Source organism: Alosa sapidissima, chromosome 1 (assembly GCF_018492685.1).
Source record: "Alosa sapidissima isolate fAloSap1 chromosome 1, fAloSap1.pri, whole genome shotgun sequence".
In the NCBI taxonomy this organism is placed as follows: domain Eukaryota; kingdom Metazoa; phylum Chordata; class Actinopteri; order Clupeiformes; family Clupeidae; genus Alosa; species Alosa sapidissima.
In genome coordinates this window covers 52,756,503-52,778,180 of record NC_055957.1, presented here as the reverse complement: position 1 = coordinate 52,778,180, position 21,678 = coordinate 52,756,503, and the positions used below count along the sequence as shown (strand labels likewise).

The window sequence follows — 21,678 nt, the reverse complement described above, 5'->3', positions numbered from 1 at the left end:
CCTAGACACAGGTTGAAACATAAATGGAGCACTTGTTTCATGTAAGGTGTGAGGGTGGGGGGATAAGGACACAAGCCATTTTAAAAGTATTTGTTCCCAGTGAGTGGTAATTAATCCCTCATGGGTGTTACATAGTTTAATGATGTTATGGTATGTGAATTAGTTACGGCGCAGCCTGTTATTTATGTATTATTTATTAATTTATTAATTCATTCATTAATTAATTCGTTCATTCATTCATTCATTCATGTGTCTATGAATGTTGTCCGCTCAGACCTCACTGGGAAGGCTTGTGTACAAGATAAAAATTATGCCAGCTGCAAAGCTGCAAAATCAAAGAAACTCACAATTTTACCTTAAAGTAAAAATGTTCAGTGTTTCCCTTACATTGACTTATTTGTGGCGGCCCACCACAAACCACCCTTGCAACTGTGGGCCGGCGGGCCGACGGCCTCAGTGTCGGGAAGTATAACGAGCGTAACGAATTGCTTTACTGCATTCAAATACACATACACGCCAGGCACCGGCTAGAAAAAGGTAGCGATGGAGTTTCTCAGACATTCGTAATGACCAAGCCAGCGAAAAAGAAGCAAAAACCGAGAAAACGGTAAGGAAATTGCCAATACTGCATAGTTGGGGGCCAAGCAGCGAAGCTGCGAAGGCACCCATTGTGTTTCTACGTTTTCCTATTATTATTATTATTATTATTATTATTATTATTATTAGGGGTCCGAGCAGCATAGCTGCAGGACCCCTATTGTTTCTGTACCGTTCATTTTTGGCCAAAATTCTGTAAAAGTCATACTGCAGCCTAAACCGTAACTCCAAAACTCTTCAAATTTTCAGGTATGGTTACCAGTACCCCCCTCTACCCATAACCCAAAATTTGGGGTACTGCACCCAAAGGTGGCGCTATTGGAAAAAAAAGTTAATTATGCTAATTTCTCCTTACCAGATTGACCTAGACTCAAAATTCTTTCATAATAATAATCTCTAAATTTAGATGCATCTTTTTGGCCCTGGTCTTATGGTCTAAAAATGTTTACTTTTGACACAATTTCGTGGAAAAGCCAAACATTATAAAAAGTTTCACACTCTTCAAAAATAATCAAATATTCACCAAAATTCTCACAGACAATGTTTAGACCAAGCCTCACAAAAGTTACTGCTCAGAATTTTGATATTTTGTTCCATTTCAGAGATATAGGCCAATAAAGTTAGACCACTTAGGCCATTTTTCCTAGATCACCTATAAACCGTAAGTCCTAGAAACTTCACATTTTTAAGTATTGTTACCAGTACCCTCCACTACCCATAACCCAAAATTTGGGGTAGTGCACCCAAAGGTGGCGCTCTTGTCAAAAATGCTTATTTCTCCTTACCAGATTGACCTAGACTCAAAATTCTTTCATCATATTAATCTCTACATTTTAGATGCATCTTTTTCACCCTGGTCTTATGCTCTAAAAATGTTTACTTTTGCCACAATTTCAGAGAAAAGCCAAACATCATAAAAAGTTTCACAGGCTTCAAAAATTATCAAAACTTCACCAAAATTCTCACAGACAATGTTTAAACAAAGCCTCACAAAAGTTATCAAAATAATTTGGATATGTTGTTCCATTTCAGAGATATAGACCAATAAAGTTCGACCACTCAGCCCATTTCTCCTATATCACCTATATTCCTATATGAGTATTTTTTTTCCTTGGAGAACAACCATACAACCATCATTATGTGGATACCATTAACAGTGCACATTTTCAGATCTGTACTCTTTTTTTTATAAAGCCCTTAATTTTATTGTCAAATGTATGCTAGGAATTTTCTTGATGTTGTGTGTTTGCCAACAGACATTTTCACCATGTGAATGTGACTGCCAAATATGTAGGATTGTCAGTGGCTCAGTGGGAACTTCTTTGTTCACTATTTTTCCTTCATCATTAAGTCTATCATATTTATATTTCATCCATTAGTGTTCTTCTCTACAAATGTCTAATTGCCCCAGAATTTCAAAAAGATTTCAGGTGTACTCTTTCAGGAAAGACCTTAATTTTATTGTCAAATGTATGCTTGGAGTTTTTCTTGTGTGTTTACCAACACACATTTTCACCATGTGAATGTGACTGCCCAATGTGTATGATTGTTAGTGGCTCAGTGGGATAATGCCTTGTACTGGTGTTTCTTAGGTTGAGTGTTTGAATCCCCGTTAGAACTTTAGGATCAAGCTGCACATGCTATTGGTCATTTAAGATTCACACCATTGAACAGCACCTGAATGACATCAGCCAATCAACATTCACACTCATCAGTTGCCAAGAATCAGAATGCCGAGACCAAAGATAATGAATGCGTATCAAGATGGGTCGTCCTAATTCATGTCTATGAGGGCAAAGTGGAGTTCAGTCAGAGACGGGCTCTGGTTCAGTTCCCGCCTGCACAGGGGCGTGTCACTGACGTATGACTTATGTTTGAACCATGGAGGTATTATATATAACTGGAGAGAGTGATTAAGTCCCGCCCTCCATACAAATGAATGGCAGAGGCTAGGCTAGTAAATCCGGCCAATTCATAGTCAACGCCATATTGAACACTGGGGCTCGGATCCAGCGCCAGTCGGCTCTGACCATGCGCCAAGTTCTAAAGCTGGAAATGACGCATGAACCAACGTCGATTTGTATTGGATATTCTGTAAAAAGAGAGTCACAATAAAATTCATTGGATAACATTGGATAACAGCGGCTCTAACTAAGAGCGGTCTGCCTGACGTCCTGCTGCTGCAAATATGCATTCGAACATGACATGAACTATAAATGTCGAACTATAAATAAACTATTCGGTTTTTAGTGCCATGTGTAGCGCATTTTTACAGTCTATGATTAGTTTGTTTTTTATTTTATTGTTTGCCAGCATGAGCGGACAATTACGTCCCCAACTCATCTAAAATGTGGTGTCTGGAAATACTTTGGGTTGTACACCGCAGATGGTAAAGTAACGTTAAAGAGAATGTAGTCTGCATATAAGATATCCAATCTTCACGCTCACCTGTCGAATGAGGCAGCGGAGTCAGAGGCACAGTAGACGGCCAGCATCGCCAGGCGTCCAACATCGTATGATTGCATACTTTCCGTAAATCCTACATTATGTCCGGGGTCTGCTATTTAGCCTACTTAGGCTTTGCAAAGCACAGGTATTTATTTGGGGTAGGCTTATTCGAGGCAGAACTTTATTTCTTACATTGTGCGTTTTATTGTGAGACATGCGTTTTGTTTGGAGCGGCATAGGCTATCAAAAGCAGACGATTTTCGGTTTTGGTATGGGATTTAATTTACTTTTGGACTTTTTAATATATAGTTAAATGTTGAGACTGATGGGCACTTAAATCTACGGGGTTGATGATCACTGTAAAGTTTCGTGTAGTTGAAAAAGTGTTGGAATTTGTTTATTGTGAGACAAGGCAGTCCCTTTCACTCATTCATTGAACGTGCGCTGTGCTCTAATGGAAACCTTATTGCGTAGCGAAGTAGCCTAAATTGAGCTATTTTTTTTTTAATTATGCATGATTTACTTTTATTAAATTTGTAGGCTGGAATGCCTCGCGGCAATAATTGTGTTTCAATGTAGTAGCCTACTGATTCAGCCTCTGGCAAGCTCAAAAGGGGGCGGCTATGGGTTGACAGCAACGTGTGACCATGGTGTAACGAGACAAGGGCTTTATGCCGCTGTTGTGTAATTTATTGTATTTAATCATGTTTAGGCTATTTTTCTTCGGGACAAACAACAACGAAACAAGATCAATACACTTTCTTTATTTGTCATATGATGCATAAATAACCATAATATACACGTCTTCTCATAGGCTCCTCAAGAAATACGCACTGAATAATGTTTGGCTGTAGCCGCCGGATAGGTACCCGCCCACCAACATGTACGCGCATGAGAGCTCGTGCCCAACACGGATTTTCGTGCATGGAGCTGGTTCCAAATGCTTCATGCGGCGCCATACTTGAAAATGGCGTATGCTAACATGCCGAAGCTAATCTGCACGCTCTTGACCCCCTGGTTTGAACGCCTCGGTTCCACGCCAGACAAGCCGGAGTACAAAATAAACTTGGTGTACACCTTAATTAATGTTGATTTTCTCCCGACTGGAGGGTCATACTATCACGACATTCTATTGAAATAGGGAGAAGGGTTTGGAGATCATGATACCGTGTCCGAAATGTGCATCCATTGCTCAGAAAAATAAGGCTTTGACAAATTCTCGGAAATTCTTGGATTCTGCCATAGACCTCAATGTTAAAAAGAGAGCCCGATCACTGCATAAATGTGTGGGGGCGTGTACTGCTACCCTATTTGCATAAATTTCCAGGGACAGGAAATGGCCTCTCATGAAGTATCTTCGTAATCAACCATCTTTGCCGAGACACTCTATGACATTCAGGGGAACTTCTTTGTTTACTATTTTTCCTTCATCATTAAGTCTATCATATTTATATTTCATCCATTAGTATTCTTCTCTACAAATGTCTAATCAAAAAGTTTTCAGGTGTACTCTTTTAGGAAAGCCCTTCATTTTATTGTGAAATGTATACTTGGAGTTTTTCTTGTTGTGTGTTTACCAATACACATTTTCACCATGTGAATGTGACTGGCCAACATGTAGGATTGACAGTGGGATAATGCCTTGTACTGGTGATCCTTAGGTTGAGAGTTCAAATCCCACTTGAAGCATTAAGTGTTAGAATACTGTTGGGTTGTGGATGTTAGCATACTACAATAGAATGCTGTTGGGTTGTGGAGGTTAACACACTATATAACAGTACAGCTACTTGTCAATATGGACTTGTAGTGCAAGGCAAGTATAACTATATAGGCTGTTTATCTTATTGACTCCGACACAGCTGTAGCCTATAATTATTTGTTATTCTTATAATTTTTGTCATTTCTTATACATGTTTAGTCGGCTCTTCCACTTGACAGAACAACTCTGTATCGGTTAAGGATGTCACGCATGAAACAGTGCTGCAGAAACACGAAAATACGACTGAGTTTAGTAGGCTATAATTTTCTATTTTTTTTATAATTTTCATTTCCTGTTTATCTATTGCACGATGGGTAATAATTTAAAGGAATCGTGTTGCAGTCTTGTAAATAGTGACCCTGCAAGATCCCTAGTCATTGCAAAATCATAGTCTGTGACTTAAAACTCTACTACTTGTCTTTAGATGTGAGAGGGTCTGAGACTGTAGTCTTTCAAAAAAAATGTTTTCTAAATCTTTGCAAATCTTTCCAAAGTCTGTCATTAGGCGTGTTCGACTTGAGGCAGATCTGTGCAGATCTGACTTGATGTGATGCTTGCTGGGTTGAACACAATGCATACTGGGATGGACGCAATGCATACTGGTTAGAAATTCTGTCCGACTTCTGTCCGCCGGGGAGGGACACCATGTCACATGACCTTAAAATATCGTGGGAGTCTTAGCCTGCAGACAGATCTTGCAGTTGCCTTCCACGAGCTGCACGAGGTGAAACACGCCCTCATGACGTCAGTTCAAAGACGTGATAGGGCCATTTGGGAGGAATGTCCTCGTGACGATTTTGACGGGAGTCTCATGCTGCTACCTTATGTTGGAATGTGCGAAAATAAACAGAAATCAAAGGGATACCTTCTTATACATGATTTCTGCAACAATGGTAGGCTAGCCTACTGAAAATGTTTGGATATTCTGTTATTTTCTGCTGTTGGTTAAATAGATAGACACACATATAGGGAAAACACTTGATATTGAATTTATGTGCTACAAAGCAGGCCTGTTAACTGTATGCCAACAGTGGTTTATTTAAACTACATCATAAGAATTTATTTCGTCAGTCATCATGCTCATTTTAATGAGTAAGAATGAAAGTTCTGCTGTGTTTATTAAAAACAAAATTCCGCGATGTCTCCCGCGAGTCACGTCAGGCAGACTGTAGCCTGTCTGTCCGGGATGAGCTGCCCTCTGTTGTAGCTCCTCCCGGCTAGCCTCTGAAGATCACGTTTACGTAGAAAGCCAGACCAAGTCAGATCTGCCTCAAGTCGAACAAGCCTAGTGTAAGGAGGGCTTGAGGTGAAAGTGCTGTGGAGAAATTGCAGGATTGTTAGGCTCTGCCACCTAACCACACCCAGTTTACCTGCTGGGAAACCCTGTAGCTCCGGAGCAGGGGCTCAGACCAGGATAAATTGTTTGCTCGCCCTCAGTTCACTCTTTGGTTCATCTCAACCCAGCACTCCAGTGTGTCCTGCTCTGTGTGCGTCTTTAACGTAAGTTACATAAGTCATCACTTTAATGACCCTCACTATGACTTTTGTGATGTTTATCAGTTTGTAGAGTAGCTCTGCCATCATGTGTAAAGTTAAGGTCTTTGTTTGTTGGTTTGGTGTGTTGGAGTCCCATGTGAGAGATGATTAGGTGATGTTGGTTGACTTGGGATGTCAAGTATTGTTTAGTTGTACCTTATATAGCCATATGATTTCAGTTTATTGTTCAAATGTCAATTGGTTTGTTTGTGAGTTGGGATCTGTACTGATTTACCCCGTTTCACTGATTGCTCCATTTTCTGTTTGTTTCCTCTTTGATGCAGCACACATACAAGTAAAGAACAAATAAACAGATGAATTGAAACTCAAATAAAGTTCACTTGTGTTGCACCAAAACCTGCCATCTCCGTGTCATCACTCCATACCATTGAGCCTTCTGACCGAGGCTCTGCCTGCTCGCCACACACTCACTCTACCTCGACCCACATCGCCCCCTACAGTTCCTTCAGTTGGGTTGTGGAGGTTAGCATACTAGAATAGAATACTGTTAAGAATACTGTTGGGTTGTGGAGGTTAGCACACTATAACGTTACAGCTACTTGTCAGGACTTGTCGTGCAAGGCAAGTATAACTGCATAATTATAGGCTGTTCATCTTATTGACTCCAACACAGAACCCACCCCCACCCCCCTTCACCTACCACCACAAAAACAATTCCATTCTGTGGGAAACACTGCCTTCCATTATCAGACCCTTCATCTTATCCATGACAAATGCATAGTCCTGTAGAATAGAGTATTGTTAGAATACTATTGAGTTGTGGAGATTAGTGCACTAGAATACTACTGTTAGAATACTGTTGGGTTGTGGAGGTTAGCACACTAGAATAGGGTATTGTTAGAATACTATTAGGTTGTGAAGGTTAGCACACTATAACGTTACAGCACAGGGTAATCCTAATTTTATGCATCAAATTTATTCCAATCCAACTCAAAGTGAAGGTTTTATCCAGATCAAAACCAAGAATAGATTATGTGATCTAATCCAATTTCAGGATCCTTGTTTCCCTTTGAACAAGCCATTTTCAAGATTTGATCCAATCCGATAGCCGAAATCCGGTAACAGAAATACGATAACCGAAATCCGATCACGTTTCTTTTGAACAATTGGGCCCAAACAATCAAAGCATATGTAAAACTAAAAAGCTATGCTACCTCATGTTCGTTTTGCTCGGACCCCGTAAATCACCGCTTGCGGTTACCGTATTTTCTGGACTATAAGTCGCACTTTTTTTCATAGTTTGACTGGTCCTGCGACTTATAGTCAGGTGTGACTTATGTATGAAAAAAAATTATATAATTGAAAATGTTTTAAATGTTAATTTATATTAACTGACATGAACCCTACATGAAACATTATCATCTACAGCCTTGAGAGAGCGCTCTCAAATGCTGCAAGTCGTGAAACACATGTGCATACTTCTATTTATAGCCTCAGATTGGACAAATAAAAGCCAGTAGGCTATAATTTTGTTTCAATTTCACTCATAAAAGAGCTCTTCTTAATAATTTATATTGTTGGTTGGTTGGTTTAATATTGTTGCCAGTGAAAAGTCATCATCCTACACCATTAGTCTCCAACAGTTGCTCTCAAGCTACCAGACGCACGCAGCCCCAGTTAACGTACATTTAAACGCAATTGTTGCTGCCAGGCATCAGCCTACGAATTTTATAAAAAAGTGAATCATGCATAATTTAAAAAATAACTAAATTTTGGCTATCTTAGACCTCTTTGGCTATACGGAATAAGGTTTCCCTTGCAGCACAGCACATGTGCCATGAATAAATGAAAGCGGATGCCTTATCGCGCAATAAGCGGATGGAAATCCCGACACTATTTTATACATGAAACTTAATAGTGAACCATTGCCATTGATAGCGGTATGCCGCTCCAAACGAAAAGTATAGGCCCATGTCTCAGAGTAAAACGCAAGAAATAAAGGCCTATAGCTGACTCGAATATGCTACAAGCCATGGTCCAAATAAAGGTGCTGTGCTTTGCCCAGCCATAAATTCAGGATTCACGATAGTCTGTCCCCTAAACATTCCTCACCCGTTATCTAGACATGCATGAAAAGATTTGAAAACAAATCTCAATGCCATGTAATATTTGATCGCTGTTTTGCTATTAATTATCTTTCACGTGAATACGCACAGAAAGTGAAAGTAGGCCTAGGCCTACTATGCGCTCCATGTCTGTAGCTCTCTGTTAACGTCCGCAATCGATTATAACGTTCCTCAAATGGAGAACACATCCATGTTCTCTCGCGTTATATTATAGGCTGTCATGCTTCTGTGTTTTCAAAATTCCTGACGGTTCCTGATCGCTGAACGTTCGTTTTCCTTTCCTGTCGATAGCGGTTGATGTAGAAGCACCTATAGGCTATAATTAGACTATAGGCTATAATTTGACTTTAGCGGTGACAAATCGTTCTGAGAGAGAGAGAGAGCAAAGAGAGAGAGGCACCCCCAAAGTGGTCCTGCGCGCGCGCGCGCGTGTGTCTCTGCATGGGGTTCAATTGAAGTCAGAGTTGGTCCGTCCAGTCAATAGTCCCGCATTCAGGCCGCTCCATTATTAGATTAACGTCAGACAGTGCTGTAAAATGTGTGGGAATTTCTCGCATTATGATGGCTAGAGTTGCGGGACTTTTATTAGTATGCTTTAAATCCCGCGCTGAAATTTAGGCCCTGGTTTTAAATGCGCATCTTTTTTTCTCTAAATATCACCTGCTTGCTGCAGCTTCGGACTGCACGTCCTTTTAAAACCGAGTCTTTTTCTCTCACAAGCATTTAATCTGCTGCCGGCTTGTCTCTCCACATCGTCCAAAATGCTTGATTGCATTGCATTCTCCACATTTTTAGCTAAATTTTCATGTACCATATAAGCATTTTTGTTCAGAGAATCTTTTGTAAATTGCTTTACAATTACTGTCGGGCTTATAGGCCTAATGGCTTGCCTCAGCTTCGCTCACAGCCTTTTAAAACCGTATTTCTCTCTAACGTGAGCATTTAATATGCTGCCAGCTTGTGACTCCACATCGCCCAAAATGCTTGATTGCATTGCATTCTGCACATTTTTAGCAACATTTTCATGCATCATATCAGCATTTTTGTTCAGTGAATCTTTTGTAAATTGCTTTACAATTACCATCGGGCCTATAGGCCTATCACCTGGCTTGCTTCAGTCACGTCTAAAACTGCATCTTTTTCTCTCTTGTGAGCATTTAATCTGCTGCCAGCTTGTGACTCCACATCGCCCAAAATGCTTGATTGCATTGTATTCTCCACATTTTAGATACATTTTGGTGTACCACATGGTATTTTCTTTCAGTGAATCTTTTGCAATTACCTTCCTGCCCTCCTCTTGCCTTCACTCCTTCTCTTCATTAACATTAATCTTTTTGGCCTCAATAATCCAGTTACATAGTCTCTGTTTTTGGTTTTGGATTTTGTGAAATACATTTCTAAACACGTCACTTATAGTCCTGTGCGACTTATAGTCCGGTGCTACTTATATATGTTTTTTCCATGACGCATTTTTTGACTGATGTGACTTATACTCAGGAGCAATATATATTTATTATTCCGTCATGGAAGTCTATGGCAGCCCATAGAACCGTCTGGTAAAAATTTCACCAAGTTTCAAGTCGGCACCTCAAGCACTCTAGCCCAACAGGCCAAATTTGGACGTGCGTTCATGCAAGTAACTTTTGACCCGTTGGCCAGATTGTCAAATATGAGGTATTGTTGGAATCCTTGGACCAAGCCGAGTTCAACACACCCTATGACGTCATTTTCCGCCATGATGGACTTTCCGCCATATTGGATTTAATCAAAAACACCTAAAAGTTTTCACAGGTCACAAAGTTTGTCCGACACCAAACTTGACACACATAATCTTCAGTCCAAGCCTCAAAAAAGTTATCCCTGTTTGTCTTCAAATCTAAAACCGTTCGCCCGTAACAGCCAATCAAAATTGGCGGCGAAGCCACTAAACAGGAAGTGAAGTGATATCTCAGCAAAGCTTTCATGTATCAAAACCAAACTTGGTACATGGGGTCAGGACCAAATAAGGAGGAGGCTCAATAAATATAATGACTTTTGACCTATAGGTGGCGCTATAATTAGCTAATTTACCTTTTGGCCTGTAACGGGTGTTGTGTTTTTGGAATTAAAACTTACTAATGGTGATCGTTAATACTGTGGGAGGTCGTAAGTCCGACAGATGTGAATTTGTGACGTGAACGTAATTGATCCGGCCGCCATATTGGATTTAATCAAAAACACCTAAAAGTTTTCACAGGTCACAAAGTTTTTCCAATTGACACCAAACTTGACACACATAATCTTCAGTCCAAGCCTCAAAAAAGTTATCCCTTTTTGTCTTCAAACCTAAAACCGTTTGCCAATCAAAAACAGCCAATCAAAATTGGAAGTGAAGGGATATCTCAGCAATGCTTTCACGTATCAAAACCAAACTTGTTACATGGGCTCAGGACCCAATTAGGAGGAGGCTCAAGAAATGTGGTAAATTTTGACCACTGTGTGGCGCTATAATCACAGGAGGTAGGCTCATATCTCAGCAATACTTACACATATCTAAACCAAACTTGGTACATGGACTTGAGACCCCATCCTGAGGACGCACAATAAATTTGGTGACCTTCAACTACTAGGGGGGCGCTAGAGATACAGGAAATTAGCTCATATCTCAGTAACGCCTTTACGTATCAAAACCAAACTTGGTAAATGGACTCGGGACCCGATCCTGAGGACACACAATACATTTTGTGTACTTTGACCACTAGGGGCGCTATAATTAGGAAGACTTTCTCGTATTGACACCAAACTTGGTACGTTGATTCGTGAACACATCCTAAGGACCCACAATACATTTGGTGATGTTTGACCACTAGGGGCGGTATGATTAGCACTTTTACCAATCACAACCAAACTTGGTATGTGGACTTGGGACTACATACTGGGGATGCACAATTAATTTGGTGTGCTTTGACCACTAGGGGCGTTATATTTATTAACACTTTCACTGATTGAAACTAAACTTGGTATGTGGAGTCGTGACCCCATATTAAAGGGGAACTTGGCAACTATTTCAACGTAATAAACCCGTTTAGAAATCATTTGGATGGTTAAATGACCTGTTCCGGTGAAAATGGTGACTTTTTCCGCTGCCCCTAGCGTCCCCAGGCGGAAAACCAACCTTGCAACATTGCGACTACCGTCCCGGAAAGAGAAGTGAGAAACAAGAAACTCGTTTTAAATCGTGTTTCTTACCTTGAAACATACACATTGTCTGCCAAACTTATGCTAACCGTTTTGCTAGCTTGTAAACAAATCCATGTGCTTTATCGTTACCTTTTTCCACAGTTTGAAATAGCATAATGCACAATTTCTCCAGCAGAGGCGGAAATCCCGCCAAGTTTCCCTTTAAGACTGCACAATTATTTTGGTGACCTTTGACCACTAGGGGTGCTATAATTATCAACACTTTCACCGATTTAAACCAAACTTGGTGTGGAGTCATGACCTCATATTAAGACTGCACAATTATTTTGGTGACCTTTCACCACTAGGGGTGCTATAATTATCAACACTTTCACTGATTTAAACCAAACTTGGTATGTGGTCTTAGGAGTACATCTTGAGGACACACAATACATTCGGAGAATTTTGAATCCAGTCCAGTCCAGTCCAATCCAATCCAATCAAGTCCAATCCAATCCAATCTAACACAACACAGTCAAGTCCAGTCCTGTCCAATCCAATCCAATCCCAACTCCTGCTCAACTGCTTGGCCCCCTCATTGCTGCTTGCAGCTATATTTTACCTTTAAAATACAATGACCATGCTGTCAATTTCAGATCATGCATAATTAAAGGGAGATTATTTGCACACAAGTTTCAACACCCATCAATGCTACTCCAGTGGGAACAGCCCATGTGGTGTCCCTGGGTGTGTATATAGCTTGGCATGGCAGAAACACACCCAGGTGTCTGTTGCCTTGCCAGCAATGCTATGTACACCCAAGAACACAGAAACTGTACAGTGTCTGCAGAATGTGTATTTTAGAAACAGAGTCTTCATCTACTATACCACATAAAGGACAAAGATAAAGGGGTAGATAGCGTCTCAGGGACCACCACATGGACTTACTTTAACTCTTATCCTGAGTAGCTTTCTGTGCACTAGGATAAACGTGTTAACATTATAGACCATACAGTAGAATATAGCATGTTTTGCCTTTATTCAGACAGTGAAGAGTGACTGGTAGCAAAGGGCAGAGGGTTGGTGGGGGAGGAGGGTTGGGAAAAGGTTGCAGGTCATATTCAAACCTGTGGCACTTGAACCTGAATATGGTATATGGACGCTGCATGTGTATGCACCTCTGTGTCGGCAGCGTTTATGAACATTTCTGTCTGGGCTGCTTCAAATTGAATTTCTCTTAGTGTATGGGGGATCAATCAAGGTGTACTGGAGGTACAGCATCTGCCACTACTCTAGAGTTGAGTTGAAGCCTAGCGCTTGCAGCTGTGCTTGGCAACTAGAATTTATAAACTTGCATTCACAGCTTTTCTTGTGCTTCGCCTACACTAATTGCACATGCCTATTTTCCTTGTTGGAGATCAGTAAAGGTATTTGGCTGGCTAACTATTTGTAAAGCTAATGGTAAAATATTTAGCAAATGCACTTATTCAAGGTGAATTCGAAAAAACAAGCATCACCTGGGTGTCAAGCCCAGGCCTCCTGCATGAGATATACCTCTTCAAACCATTACACCACTGTTAACTATTGTCAAAGTGGGCTAACTTTAGGTGATCAGGCTATAAACATAACTGAGGTAAACATAATATAAAAAAGATCAAAAAGAGTATATATATGTTTGCTGTTGTTGTTATTTATTATTATTTATATAACCAGCTGCAAACAGATACTCTGTTATGGATATTGCATTGGCATATTTCCCAGCATAGGAGTTGGGGAGTCTGCCTGTTTAGATGGCATAAATAAGTATCTGTGCCAGTGTCTAAGACAGGGATTACATTCAGTCCACTCTTCTCCACCACCTGCTTCATAGTTTACACGAAGTTCCTCTTGCCCCTTGCATATGCTGTCTGGAGGGCCCTGGGGACACTTTAAAATGGACCTTTCCATCACCACACCCTGTGTAATTTGTGGTTAGCCAAGGAGGCTGAGCCTCAATTTAATGAGCTTGGTTCTTCTTGTGCTGTGGACTTTCCATCAATCTCTACACAGGCCCACCTGCACCTTGCTGTCTCAGATCTAGTTCAGAAAATCAGACCAATCCTAATTCTATATCAAACTTTGGTCACACTATCTACAGATGCTCTGATTGTCAACAAACTATCTGTTGACACTCTATTAACTGCAAACTGCAACTCCGTACACTGAAAATGGAACTGGAAAAAAAGACATGAAAAATCTGACATGAAAAAAGACATGAAAGTATTGTTGTACTATTATTATTCATCTTATTATTACCTTGACATGGTAATTATATTTATATGGCAAAAAAAGGCTATGCGCCAGACATTCTTATAGCTTGCAGAAGATTGTAATGTAATTAAATAATCACCAACCTATTTATCACAGAGGCATATTATTAAACTGCAACAAAGACATGACAGTTTTACTGAAGTGGCATCTTTTAGGCAATTTGTTATAACAAAAAGAATATGCATTGCACTCATTTGTATTCCAGGCAGACAATACTTTTGTTACCATGGACATTCAGATAGAAATAGATAGAATTGTGCATTGTTCTTTGTCGCTCAGAAGATCTCCCCCCCCCCCCCCCCCGACTAGAGGTTGCCAACCCGGATGCCGAAACACTGCTGACTTTGTGATTAGTAGATAGGTGGAGGGTGGCGCATCAGGCAAAAACACAACACAACATGACAACACAACATCAACATCAGTTGAGGGCTGCAACTTCACTTTTTAAATGACAATATCCTGGCCGGACTACTGTTGTCAAAGATAGAGTGCCTTTAAGCACCTGATCAGAATAGAACGTAGCCTACCCTATGTGAACAGATGGCTTACATTTTCCAATCCGAATAGTTTCGGAATGACAAAAGATTGTCCACGTAAACCCACCTAGTGTTAGACTTTCAGATCAGGAACCAGATTCCCTATAATGACAAATCTTGCAGTTCTGAATGATTCAATCACTGTTTGGTATGTTTTTACAAGTATTTCCCAAACAAGCATGTAACAGTAATATGTGTGTTCCACCAACTGCTTAGCCAACATTGTCCATGTACACAGTCATGAATGTTACTTTATTTGGCAGGTACTGTACTATAGATCATGGCATCCACACAACACAATACCCAACTCAGGGTGGTAGGCAAACTGCAATGGTTCCAGAGAGGTGGTCTGAGGGGGGGGGATCTTTTGATCTTTCATGATGTGAGATGTTAAGGCCACTGGTGGACGGCTAGAGAGATTGCCAATGTCAATTCACAACTTCGAAAAGGGTTTAAACCTAACACTGGAGACAGCATTTGTGGCATGCATACTTTCCTTCTTTGATGGGTTTCATAGCTTTGGATTTATTTCATTATAATTTCTCTTGAATGTTTCAGAATCAATATGACACTACGATCATGAAGTAAATGAAAATGCCAGAGTTTAATAAATTGTACCGGTAATGAGTTATGAAGTTCTAGACCATGGTTGAGGTATATATTATCTTTCACTCTCTCCCCATCGTGTGTGTGTGTGTGTGTGTGTGTGTGTGTGTGTGTGTGTGTGTGTGTGTGTGTGTGTGTGTGTAAACTCTCTCAGCTACATTCTAATTCAGACAAAGGCGATGGATCAGTGCGTTACCTGCTCTCAGGGGAAGGTGCAGGTACCATATTCATCATCAACGAGGTCACCGGTGACATCCATGCTACCAAGAGCCTGGACAGGGAAAAGAAGAGCCACTATGTCCTCCATGCCCAGGCTATCGACCGGTACACTAGCAGAGCCATAGAGCCTGAGTCGGAATTCATCATCAAGGTCCAGGATGTTAATGATAATGCACCCAAGTTCCCCGATGGCCCCTTTACAGCCTCTGTGCCGGAGATGGCAGATATTGGTGAGACTGCGGGGATTCTGGGATCACGGAGGAGGCTTGTGGCTGGTGCCTTGAATGTTGTTTTTCTGAACAGGGAGAGCTCCCATGTGCTTCATGAGGCTCTGCGTTCTAGTGAGATGTGTGGTGGTCCCATGATCCTTTAGGGGTTATATCATAGTTGTCCCATAGTGTAACTGAGATAGTGGTAATTGAACGTGTTGACATAGTTGACATGACAAAAAAGATGCTGTGCGTTTCCTTTTCCTCAGGCAACTTGACTCATTTCTGAACAAGGGGCATTCGTCCAGCTCTGTTGAAAACTGTGCATTGTGCTTCAACCTGTTTGATGTGAACCAAATCTTAGTTGTCTGCATGGTCTTTGCAAATGTAAAGTTAAAAAGGAAAATGATCACTCACTGCATTTTTGTAGTGTCTAGTTCCTAGATGTTTTTCCAAAGAATCAGTGAAGTACTGATCTCAACATGCAAAAGATGCCAGTAATGAAGGATTGACTGGGATGGCAGGGGTTTTGTGTTCAAGAGATTAAGGGCTCGTTTACACGTATCTAGATATTTGTATAAAAGCATGACTTTTGTATGCTTTTGGCCCTTTTGTTTACACGAAAACGGAGTTTTAGCTCCCTCAAACGCATTGTCTCAAACAAGTTGTTTATAGTTCATGTACCTAAGTCTCATCTTGTGACACCAACATAGCCTAGGCTAGGCCTACTCTATGGATTATAACATATTGGATTAAGTCATCTTTATTTCCAAACCTAGAGGATTTACAAGTATGAATAAGATAAGATAGGCTATGTTTGTTATTCTGGCCTGCTGTGACATGATTAATTGCAGTATCTGAGAAGTAGCAAGTTATGAATTGCTATGGTGAGTTTTGGCTATGGGTTTGCTCTTCTGGTCAGTTTTGGCATGTGTTTAGACTGTAGTTTAGTGAACCAAACTCTTTTAACCGTGTTCTTAAATCTACTCTTCTAAGGAACATCAGTGTTTCAAATCACTGCAACCGACTCAGATGACCCTACCTATGGAAACAGTGCCAGGATTGTGTACAGTATTTTACAAGGACATCCATACTTCTCTGTCGACCCCAAAACTGGTAAGATCTTATTGTCTTATTGGATTTATTCTCCATTGTAGGGAATAAAATACATCTCCTGTAAGGTAGAGACAACCTCCCTGCTTAGGTGTGCATGCAGCCTTGCACATAAGCAGGAACAACTGTGTGATTGTTGCTTCAGAATATAAATATATGTACATATACATATATTTATTGTGTGTATATATATATATATACTGTATATATCATCATCATCATCAACCGTTTTTTATTCAGGGAGAAATTGACTGAGCATAAAGCTCTTTTACAGCAATGCCCTGAGTTACAAAACAACAACAATAATCAAAACAACAAAACAAGAACAATAAAAGATACAAAAGGCAAATAATAGTAATAATAACAAAAATCAAATAAAAATAATAATAATAAATAGAAAGAAAAGAAGGGGAATGTATAAATAATAATAATGATATAAAAGGTCTAAAATATCAGTCAAAGCAAGAACATGTACAGCTTCACAGCATGCCGCAAAACCCCTAAATGTAGAGAGCCTGTGGAATATCTTCTACCACCCCAGATAGTCTCTCCATTACAGTGCTGGCCTTGCTGTCCGTAATTGACATGCTCTCAATTGCAGTAAGGCTCTATGAAATGCTGCCCCGTCTTTTGACACAGTCAGCCTGAAAGAAGGCTTTTGAAAGAGCAAGAAAGCAACCACCACTTAGAGAGTATGTCTTTTGTTTGAGGCTTTTAAAATAGCCTGGTCAAAATTAACAGCATACATTTAGAGCACTTAAATGTGTGTGTGTGTGTGTCTGTGTGTGTGTGTGTGTGTGTGTGTGTGTGTGTGTGTGTGTGTGTGTGTGTGTGTGTGTGTGTGTGTGTGTCTGTGTATGTGTTTTATGCGTGTGTGTGTTTGTGCATGCATGCGTTTTGTGTGTGTGTGTCTGTGTGTGTGACAGTAGATGTATAAACAGGGGAGGAGAATGATTGAATGAGTAAAAAATAAGTAAAAAAGGTAGAGAGAGAGAGAGAAAGAGAGTGGGAAAAATAGGCTTTGTTTGAGCTCTCTTCCTCAAATGTGAATGACTCCTGCAATGTTCCAAATTGCTGGGGTCATAGAACACAGAGAGTGGAATGGCATTATCCACGCTCATTTAGAAGAATTGGATGAAGCATTGGGTGCTGTACGCATTCTACAACCCCACCGACTCAGTTACAAAGCCCAGCAGTACATCTCAACAGACATTCCTTTAATTCTTTCAGATGTACCGAACACGATTGCATTGGTAATGTTTGGACACAGTATTGTAAAATGGACCCAGGTTATTCTACTAGGCTTGTCCCATTACAAAAATGAAGCAGTGCCACAGCAGTGTTATTATTCTGCCCGTGGGGAATACTGCTCCAAGGCATGACCGAGTGGGGAATCGGCAGACAGAGAGTGAATAATGGCTTTGGGTGGATTTCAGTAAGATCGCATATATGATGACAATTGGAATAGATTTGAGAGCCAGACATATAGACCTATGCATGAAGCCCAATAGGAGGCGGCCTTTTATGCAGTTGTGCCCGGTCTGTGGAATTGCCTTTAATTAGTGTCAACACTGTCAGTGCATTAGTGATTTAGAGTAACTCTCCAGGCAGCTCCATACGGCAGCATTTTCTCTTAACGTCTCATCACTGTATGTCAACATAAGCATTAGTTCATTCAAACCTACCCAGCTTTACGTGCCTCATGAACATGCACTGAATGTAAAACAGTACCATTTCACATGCCATAGGCTGTTTGGTCAGAGTTATCTAGTGCAGTATTACATGTCATATGCACCATGTATGGGACATGCGGTAGTGCTGTGAAGAGGTCTGTTGCATTGGTTCACCCATGTTTGATTTCCAAACGCAGCTGCTTTGGATGAAAATGTCTCCTATTGAAATGAATATACATGTGTCTGTAACTGTGTCTGAGGAACATTTTAGTTTACCTGAAAGGTATACCTGGAATGTTTTTCATGGCATTTAGCCCGTGAGCAATTTTATCCTTTTGATATGACTCATTTTTAGTCTAAATTGATTTTTCCACATGTTTATTAATATTAACCACAGTTACTTAAGAAACATACTGTGAGAAATAGTATTGTAATAAATTTAGTGTAACACTAGAGATCTCTTGGCAATTAATTCAATGCATTCAAGCATTTTTGCTGTCATTATTGCCATCATTAATTTATGTTTACCACAGATTTTTGAACGGACTAGGTCTTAATGAGCATTCCTTCATTATGCACTGTCCAGCACTAATAAATGCACACTCATTGCATGCACTATTGTCCATTCCTGTTTGGTTTATTTACTTTTGGCCTCTGGCTGTTAGCTGAATCCAGAAAGACTGTTCAACATTAGCGTGTCTCTTAAAAAAACAAAGCTTTCGAGTGAAATGTCCAGTTCTGGCAGGTGGTATCTGGCCTGGATGTGCAGGATACAATCTGTATGACATTCTCTGAGGCTGAACACTAGGCTGTGCTTATTTGTTCTGGCATATTGAGGTGTCTGGCTTCAGGTTTTCTCTCCTCCGTTCCTACAAGAATGAACGACACAGCCCATGCTAGCATAGAATCCAAATTCTTAAAAAAAACAATTTACAATTTTCTACTACAAAAGACTAACAGCTTACATGAATATATGGCACACCATGTTCCCACAGAATACATAAACAAATAACAATGGAATCCCTGAAAGTTTTTCACATTAACATCAAAGTTGTATCATCAATTCAAATGCTAACCTTGGTTAACCTTAGCACTTCGTTTAAAGTATGTGTTTGTACAGGGAGATTGGGGTTTTGTGTTTGGCTTTTTAATTGGGTCACATTTGCCATGGCTTTGAACCAGATTAATATGCTACAGCAACTAGAGGCTCATAGATAACTGTCTGCTTTAAATTATTACAAAATGACTTGACCTCCCAATCAGCCAGCATCTCCATGAGGCCCCTCGGCCTTTACTCACTCTCGAGTGATCTACTCCTGAATCAGCTGTTCAAGTTAAACACAGTTCACTGTGCAATTTTTCCAATCAGTGTTTGCTTCCAGTCCAAATGTCAGATGCTGCACACCTCCGCTCCTGGCCTCCTGGGTTGTGTTCCCTGCGGCATCATGCTTGTACAGGTGCACCGTGCAAACTCAGTCTGTTTCCCCCTGCCTGCTGCGGCCACTCCATGGTCTGCTGAACCCCGGGGCACGATTCAGGCAGATGGCTCACACACTTTTCTGAAACCTGTGAAGCATGTGGGAGCGGCTTGGCAGGATGGCATGCAAGGATGGGAGAAAGGCCAAGGGGGCGGCGAAAGGGGACAGTTAGGACATGGCCTTGTAAGGACCACCCCCATTCCCCCAACAATCATTTAGTTTCCAGTGAGAAGTCATTACTGTCATTACTGCTCCTCATGTGCCCTCTACCAGGAAAGGTTCAATGTTTGTTTCTTCAACAGAGATGAACTGCAAACAAATGCATTAGCAAACATGCACAAAAACAGATACACCCAGATACACATCTCTCACCCTCTTTCACTCACTCACTCACTCACTCACTCACACACACACACACACACACACACACACACACACACATACACACTCATTTAGAAGGTACCGGATGTTCTCACAAAGCGCATCTGCCTGTTATCTGAAATGTCAGGGCGGTGCAACCACATTCATATTTTCCGCATTTTTTTTAATTGAAGAGGAGAAGATGTTGACCTTTACTGATGAGTGAAAAGTTTGTAAATCTCCCTCAGATATTAATAAAAGTAGCTACTTTCTTTTCATAGTTGGACTTGTACAGTTTATATGTCGTAGTACAACCAATGTAGAACTGAAGAAAAAATTATTTAATATAAACTCTTTATTGTATTGGAAAATTTAATGGATGAACTTGCTACCAAAGTCAAAAGGTTATATAGGTGTCCAAAAAGATGTCTGTATAATTTGAAATTTGTAGAAAAAGTCAGGTGGCACAACCGCATCATCAGGTGGTACAACCAGATAAAATACTCATTTAACCAATAAATAGTAGATTAAAGTTACTTTTAATACCAAGGTCAATTACAAAATAATAATGTGTTAAGCACTGTAGACACTCTCAGGTACAATATACTTACCACTTTTTTAAAAAACTTTTGGTTGCACCATGTGACATTTTTTGGGGTGTATTTAAACCCCTGTAAATATTGCACAACCATTAAGACTTGTTTAAATACAGTCTTCCAACTTCAAAAAATGCTTTCTGTCAGTTTTTAAAGATCATTTTGAAAACTCATTTTTAAAAGCCTCATTTGTCAATACACACACATTCTCTTATTGTATGGCTACAAAACACATGATCATTAATCTTTTTTTTTTCTCTGCAGGTATCATTAGGACTGCCTTGGCAAACATGGACAGAGAAACCAGGGAGATCTACACTGTTATCATCCAAGCCAAAGACATGGCTGGTCAGGTGGGAGGTCTGTCTGGATCAACCACCATCAATGTCACTCTGACGGATGTCAATGACAATCCCCCCAGGTTCCCACAGAGTAGGTGCTCATTTTCTCTCTCCCTCTCTCCAGCATCCACAGATTTCATTCAATTACATCCAGAGCATGACATGCAATGAGTAATTATAATGTCCTGAAAATAGCATGTGAATTTCCCTCAATGTTGTTTGAATGCACAATGCACCAGTACTCAGAATTACTCACTAATAAATAACTTGTAGAGAGCCAGTTGCTCTCTCACTGATTGATGAAATGGATTGCTCTGACAAAGCTGTCTCTGTGGTCCATAGAGTCTAATGATGAAATGAATGAGTGGTTGTTATGATTCACTCCACTACAGAGAACTACCAGCTCTATGTTCCTGAATCAGCACAGGTTGGGAAAGCAGTGGGCAAAATCAAAGCGAACGACGACGATCTTGGTGTCAATGCTGAAATGATGTACCGCATCACCAATTCAGAGGGAGCTGCCATTTTTGCTATCTCTACTGACAGTGACAAGAAAGAAGGAGTTATCGTGCTGAAAAAGGTTCCTGCCTTACATGCAATTATTATGATGTAAAAAATTTAATTATGACAGTTTAAGGCCATCATTTGAAC

The 21,678-nt window shown here is 40.4% G+C and overlaps 1 protein-coding gene across 6 annotated transcripts in view; it reads left to right on the top strand.

The window, feature by feature from the left end:
- cdh18a (cadherin 18, type 2a) overlaps positions 1 to 21,678 on the top strand; it is a 50,584-nt gene that overhangs the window by 18,780 nt on the left and 10,126 nt on the right. For all 6 annotated transcript variants that reach the window (XM_042108598.1, XM_042108597.1, XM_042108600.1 and 3 more), the window contains 4 exons: positions 15,193 to 15,487; positions 16,463 to 16,582; positions 20,951 to 21,118; positions 21,420 to 21,607. In XM_042108598.1, coding sequence (XP_041964532.1) covers positions 15,193 to 15,487; positions 16,463 to 16,582; positions 20,951 to 21,118; positions 21,420 to 21,607 — 771 coding nt within the window. The remainder of the gene's footprint in view (positions 1 to 15,192; positions 15,488 to 16,462; positions 16,583 to 20,950; positions 21,119 to 21,419; positions 21,608 to 21,678) is intronic.